This window comes from Etheostoma spectabile, chromosome 13 (genome assembly GCF_008692095.1).
Source record: "Etheostoma spectabile isolate EspeVRDwgs_2016 chromosome 13, UIUC_Espe_1.0, whole genome shotgun sequence".
In the NCBI taxonomy this organism is placed as follows: domain Eukaryota; kingdom Metazoa; phylum Chordata; class Actinopteri; order Perciformes; family Percidae; genus Etheostoma; species Etheostoma spectabile.
The window spans coordinates 4366019-4372761 of NC_045745.1; the positions used below are offsets into that span (position 1 = coordinate 4366019).

The 6743-nt window shown below is 43.4% G+C and overlaps 1 protein-coding gene across 3 annotated transcripts in view; it reads left to right on the forward strand.

Moving 5' to 3' along the window:
- Positions 1 to 6743, forward strand: part of ncor1 (nuclear receptor corepressor 1) — a 58257-nt gene that overhangs the window by 26315 nt on the left and 25199 nt on the right. For all 3 annotated transcript variants that reach the window (XM_032533831.1, XM_032533833.1, XM_032533834.1), the window contains exons 15-17: positions 1346 to 1476; positions 2132 to 2427; positions 4707 to 4772. In XM_032533831.1, the coding sequence (XP_032389722.1) occupies positions 1346 to 1476; positions 2132 to 2427; positions 4707 to 4772 (493 nt within the window). The remainder of the gene's footprint in view (positions 1 to 1345; positions 1477 to 2131; positions 2428 to 4706; positions 4773 to 6743) is intronic.

A 6743-nucleotide genomic window follows, 5' to 3' on the forward strand; every position in this document is an offset into this window, starting at 1 on the left:
CCTTCCTTTTTATGAGCGTGGGGTTTTATTTTATTTACACAGATCGGTGAACAGTTTCTGCAATGTGGTTTGTTTGTGTCACAGACTATATGTTCCTGCAGATGCTAGACCATGTAAAGATCATCAAAATATGGCATCGCTTTTAACTTATCTGCACAGAATGTACGACCAGACTTTTCATCGTGTAACCTTTTTGTCTTTTTTGTTATGTTACATTAGTATTAGCATCGATAAAATTGTGCAGCTTGAAAGCAGTCTAATAAGAATCAGATGGCAGCATACATTTCTGCCGTTTACCTGACTTGGTCAGTCTGCTATCAAACTGAATATTTAACCCTTGTGTTGTCCTCCCGGGTCAAAATGAACACTGCTTTAGACATTTTTACCTTTTTGATGCTTTTTTTTCACGTTTTGCTCACTTATTTCAACGTTTTTGGCACTATTTTTTTCCCCCATTAGCACCAGTATACACTAATTTTACACTTATTTCTATCGGAGTTAAAACTCATTTATATAATAATGTATACTTAATAAATCCCGCAAGGGGAAATTACAATGTTTTCACTCAATTATTCCACCCACTACACACAGGTCTGAATTACACACACATGCTCAGTACCTATGTATACATGCACTAAAGGAGAGATGTCTGGGGGCTACCCATGGAAAGGCGCCCCCGAGCAGTTGGGGGGTCGGTGCCTTGCTCAAGAGCACCTTGGCAGAACCTAGGAGGTGAACTGGCATCTCTCCAGCTACCAGTCCACCACCGTACTTTGGTCCGTACGGGGACTTGAACCAACGACCGTCCGGTTCCCGACCCAAGTCCCTACTGACTGAGCTACTCCCCCCCCCCCCAATATGAAACTATACCTAATTTGAAAACGGGTCAAATTTTACCCGAGGACAACAGGAGGGTTAAGCAGACTATTCAAGCCCATTTTTTTAGATGGTCCTCTGGGCTCACAGGGCCAATGCAGGCACTGCCATACCATTTGAAGATGTCTATTGCTTGATAGCAAGCTGAAAAAATGGACCAGGAAGTGTGTAGTAAAGAGTAAGGTTAGGACCTATGAGGCAGGTATAAAGCTTCTACTAAGTATGCGGTATATTCTGTATGATAGTAAGGTAGGATAAGACTGGTGGAAGATACATGAGGATATAGCAGAAAACAAGAATAAATGCTTGTCTGAATGCTCTATTTTATTGTATTTCTAGGTAGGTAAGAAAAGTGTAATCTGCTTTGTGTTTACTTCTGGCAACCTAAATCACTGTTATTAAGCTTGACCGTTTTCCTGTTTTTTGGTCAAGGAGAATCCTCTAAATATTTCCTCCGTTTTGTCCTCAGCAAATAACACGTCCCTCACAAGAAGACAAGTCAGACGACAAAAACGAAGAGGACAAAGCTGAGAAATCTGACAAAAAAGAGGAAGAGGAAAAGAAGGACGAGGAAGAGAAAGATGAAAAGGAGGATTCTAGGTGAGCTGTGAATAGTTGTTAGTCCTGATGTCACTCTAGTCCATTAAGCCATGCAGGTGCAACAGCCCTACAGTTCCAGTTGTGTATATCAGCAATATGCTTCCAGCCCATAAACAAAAGACACCACTGTATCTTGTGCTTTTTATGAAGCAACCTTTCCTGGACCTAACCTATTGATTGAATAGGAATGAACACGAGTGAAGAATTCACAAAGCCTGCTTCACATTTCAGCTTTAATGATGCAGGAGGTGACTTTTATCATATCGTAAGATTCAATCAGTCTTATTGAGTTACTCATTATAATCATGTGATAAACAGAATGCAAATTATATTATTGGCTCTCATAAAAATAATTAATGAAAATCAGAAACCGTGCAGTAAAGGTGAAAATTTCACAACCCCACGCACTTGGAGTGATGCACGGTCATGACTTTCTTTCCCCAGGAAAGTAAGTCTTTTTTAGTGCATGGCTAATGGACAAGACAGCTTGCTAACTTGTTAACAAGTCTGAGTAGACACATTCTAATATGCTTTTCTTTTTGTGTTCAGTCATGGAAGAAAGGAAGAGATAACAAAAAGAGCCAGTTATTGCTGAGTCAAAAAGGAATAGATACTTGCTGGACCAAAGCTGTGTTTTCCCTCTCCAAAACCACAGGGACATTGGCAAGGACAAAGACAAGTGTGACGGTGGGGAGGACGAGGACGGAAAGGAGCAAAACACGCCGCGTGGCAGGAAGACTGCCAATAGCCAGGGCCGCCGTAAGGGAAGGATCACCACACGCTCCATGGCCAATGAGGCTGCATCTGTGGCGGCTGAGGAGGCCCCTCCCCCTGCCCCTGAGCCTGCCTTGCCAGATCCTCCGCAGCTCCCTAAGTCTGATCCAATGCAGAAGTCCATGAAGGAGCCTACAAAACCCCAGACTCCAGTAGTTTCCATGGATGCTAATAAAGGTGAAGCCTTGGGGGATGCTCCCCCAATACATAGAAATGAGGGAAAGGGAGTTCACCCCAAAAAAAGTAGATGAAAATAAATATAACAATGTTATTACATTTGGCTAAGCCATGAACGTTACACATTTTCTACATGGCTGTTACTTCTTGAATTTATTTTGATGTCATGTTTTGGTGGAGTCACTCAATTTCTACACAGTCTATACTTTATATACCTTTTGTAATTGCATAGATTCCACATAGGAAGCATTCAGTGTCGTTTCTTGTTTAGAATTAGTAGACCTTTTGATTTTAACATGATTATTTATGAATTAGTTGTTGAATTAACAAAACATGCCAGAAAGGCATGCAGCAACTTATGCAATCATTATTAAAGGTCACTGTCAAGTGACCGCAGTGTCAATTTTCTGGCATCCCAATCAGCTTATATAATGGGATAGATGTGGGCTGAAAGATTTTTTTTTTTCTCTCATGATTAAACTGGTGCTGTCTCTGACTGGCCTGGTGCAAGGGGCAGTGTTCATACTGTTAGCCTTTTTGTGTTATGAGCTCGGAGAATTCATTAAACATCTTAAACAAGATTTAAAGACATTAGTTTAGAATTTAGTTTTGCCAGTTCTCTCCCTCTTTAAATGTGTAGATTCAAACAGTAGGTTTCTGGCACTCATTGCCAGGTGTCAGGCATTCTCTTTTCTGGACTACACCGCACTCAGTAAGCTGTATGTAGTCTGTCCATTGCCGTGGCAATGTGTTCTGGTAGAGCTGTTGTCATGGTACTCACACACTTGAACTCCTCCACCCTTTTGAAGTCAGTCACTGAGGCAATGCTAGCTCAGGTTTTCAGGTACCCAAGTACCCATGTGATAAGCTTGTTTTGGCATTCGTCTATATCATTAATTAATTGATTTGTACGTGTGCTTTGCATCGCCACCACCTGTTCCCTCTACTGTCTGTTAAACAGTCTGAGTTATACAAGGCCTGCCTTCTAATGTGATTAACTAACGGTTTGCATTGTGTCCTTCCACTTCTCAACCCTCTGACCTTTCTGGCCCGTATATGTAGGACTAAGACAACTACAATCTCCCATCAGTGACTACAGTGTAGATTTAGTGTTTCTGTTTGCTCTGTTGTAACCCCGGGAGCTATGGTGTTTCCTAGAAGTAAGTGAGCCAGGTGCTAAAGGGTAGCGATCTGTCAGTCTTGCCCAGCTGAAAGGGTGCCAGACAAGTTCAGGAACCTGCTGATTCAGTGGCCAACAGTGGGGGTTTGCTCTTGTTTAAAGCTGTGGGTGGTGCGTGTGTGTCATTAGGTGAGATGCTACACTGTAGGCAGACACGTCTGTTTTCATAGCCCCGCGATTAATGACCACCCTTGAAGGGTCTAAGCTGTCACGTGGCGAACGTGTCGGTTTTGCCTCGGGAAGTCTACTCCAGTAGACATTTGTTTAACTTAGTGTAAGAGACTGGGTGGCCGGGGGACCTTTGGTAGGAGCCGTCTAAACAGTGAACATTGATCAACATCATCATCTTTTAAGGTGGGCAGTTGGCGGGGGGGGGGGGGAAGCCTCGGGTTATGTCAAGGGTATATCTGCTGCTATATTAGTCCAAATGTTTACACAGTCTAGATGGGTGCCATGGAAAAAAAGTGGGCTAGAGTTCACTCGGCCCCTCACACTAGCTGCACTTTGAAGTGTGTGTTTGTGTGTGTGTGTGTGTGTGTGTGTGTGTGTGTGTGTGTGTGTGTGTGGTGTGTGTGTTGTGTGTGTGTGTGTGTGTGTGTGTGTGTGTGTGTGTGTGTGGTGTGTGTGGGGTGTGTGTGTGTGTTGTGTGTGTGTGTGTGTTGTGTGTGTGTGTGTGTGTGTGGTGGTGTGTGTGTGTGTGTGGTGGTGGCGCGGTGGGGGGTTTTGGTCTGGTCGTCTATCTGTCTACTTGTCTTATCCAAGGCACATCCCAAAGAGGAGGCCAGGCTTCAACTTCTCCACTGTCTCGCGCTACATCAACGACCAAGGCCCTCCCCTTGTGAGCTAGAGAGGGGAGGCTTGTTCTGGGCTGTGGCGAGGGGGAGAGAAAGAGAGGGATAGAGCGAGCGTGTAAGTGAGGTAGCAGGTCTCGGCAGCCCCTGAATGTAAACAGATTATTAGATTAGTGGCCATGAGAAGGATACTGCTGAAGGGAGGACTGTCACTCTCTCTCTCTGTCTGTCTCCCTCCTTCCTCCTGTCTTTCTTTGGTTCTTTATGTCAGTGCTGATGGGGCTGGGTCTTTTTTCTTTGTGATTTAGCGGGTGCTGGTGAAACCGGAGAAACTTCTCGCTGGACCGAGGAGGAGATGGAGGTCGCCAAAAAAGGTAGTGTTTCAATTTATTTCACTCTTGCTTTTCTCTCTGTCCGTTGTCTGGGTTGCTGTGGCTCTCCTGCTTTTTATGATCTTTCCTCGCCCTGCCCGTTTCTTACACGTACGCAGGAATGAATATGCACATGGATTTACACAAATAGAAACTTGTGCTGGTGCTTTATTGTAAGCTGTTAGAGACACATGAAGGGTTGCAGGCTTTTTTTCTTTTCTTTCATCTGTACTGCTCTGCTGGCTTCTCAGAAGTGATCTATTAAGGCCGTCCATAAAGCAACAGAGCGTGACAGTTTCGTGCTTTATCCAAAGATCACTATCTATTATTCACATTCAAAAAGGTTGTCAGATCTTGTCAGTTAGGCCTGTTGCAATTATTGCATAATTGCCTGATAATTTGAGCTGACTGGGAACATTTGGGATAATTGTAAATTCCACAATCAAGAGAATTTCAAAGCCAATGTTACAAATGTGGCAACCAATAGAAATGATGAATAAGGTGTTTCCTGCATCTGCTGGGTAAATAAAGTGTCTACGTGAGCACAAGGTTCCAAAGTCACAAAGAAAAACGAGGAAAAAGAGAGCTTGTCTCTCTGGACCTTAGTGCTGTTGGGCATGTTCTTCTGTTTCAGCTCATGTGAGACCATATTAGTTGCTTACCAAAGTTAGATGATAATAGAGAGGTGCTGATGACGGATCTCTTTGATTTATAGCAGCCAATCTCCCTTACGGATGAAATTGTGTGTTTAACAGCTCTAGGGACAGTTACGCTGGGGTTGTTGCTTGCTTCCATCCAGCTCTTCTAGCTTGATAATTCACATAAAAATGTTTGAATGTAACGTTAAGAGTAACGTGGGTCCGTTCAGGAATATCTCCTTGCGTAGTGCGAGTACAGCGAGTGTGTTGCCGAGAGACAGTGATAGCACACAGATTTCAAATAAATCTATGTGCAGCAGAGCAAGAGGTGAAACATTGCTTCTGAGGCGATTTAAAGAATTTAAAGTTACTTTGGTCTTCAAAATGTTTGTTGCATACTGTGCCTGGTCTCAGACTGCACCACTGCAGTTATTAATCAGGTCATGTGCCATTCAAGTGTGCCCCTTCTCCCTCCTTTTTCCTGGCTTTGTTGGTATAGGCTCTTACCTAGAGTTTCCTGAGTGCCAGGACCAGTAGACTGGGGGAGTAAATAAAAGGATTAATCTAGCTGAAATAAGACCCTCTTAGAGATTTGCTACCCTCTTAACAAAAAATACATTGCTGCTGTGATCTCCTCAGGCATTCAGATATGTCTGTGGATTAGTATCTAAAAGAGGCCTGCACGACCTCCTCTAGTCACATGACAAAGCACGTTCAGAAATCACTTTTATGCTATGCCGCCACATATGGCTTGTCATGCAAGAACATTAAACACCGATCACCTCTAAGGACCCATTTCCACCTGGGAATAAAATCCATCCTCTGTGATCCAAACACAAGTGGACAGTTCTAAGTAAAGGTGGGAATGCACACAGGACGCGTTGATATCCTATCACTCAGACCACATGTGAGGTGGTTTAGGCCACATACGGCCACATTCTTTTACAGTGTGGGGGGAAAAAATATTTGATCCCCTGCTGATTTTGCACATTTGCCCACTGACAAATAATCAGTCTAGAATTTTATTGGTAGATTTATTTGAACAGTGAGAGACAGAATAACAACAACAAAAACAGAAAAACGCTTGTCAAAAATGTTAGAAATTAAAATGCATTTTAATGAGGGAAATATGTATTTGACCCCTCTGCTAAACATGACTTAGGACTTGGTGGCAAAACCATTGTTGGCAATCACAGAGGTCAGACGTTTGCACGCATCTGAGAAAGGATTTTTCTCCGACAGGACCTTAACGCGCTTCTTGTTGAGCCACTCCTTTGTTGCCTTGGCCGTGTGTTTTGGGTCATTGTTGTGCTGGAATACCCATCCACGACCCATT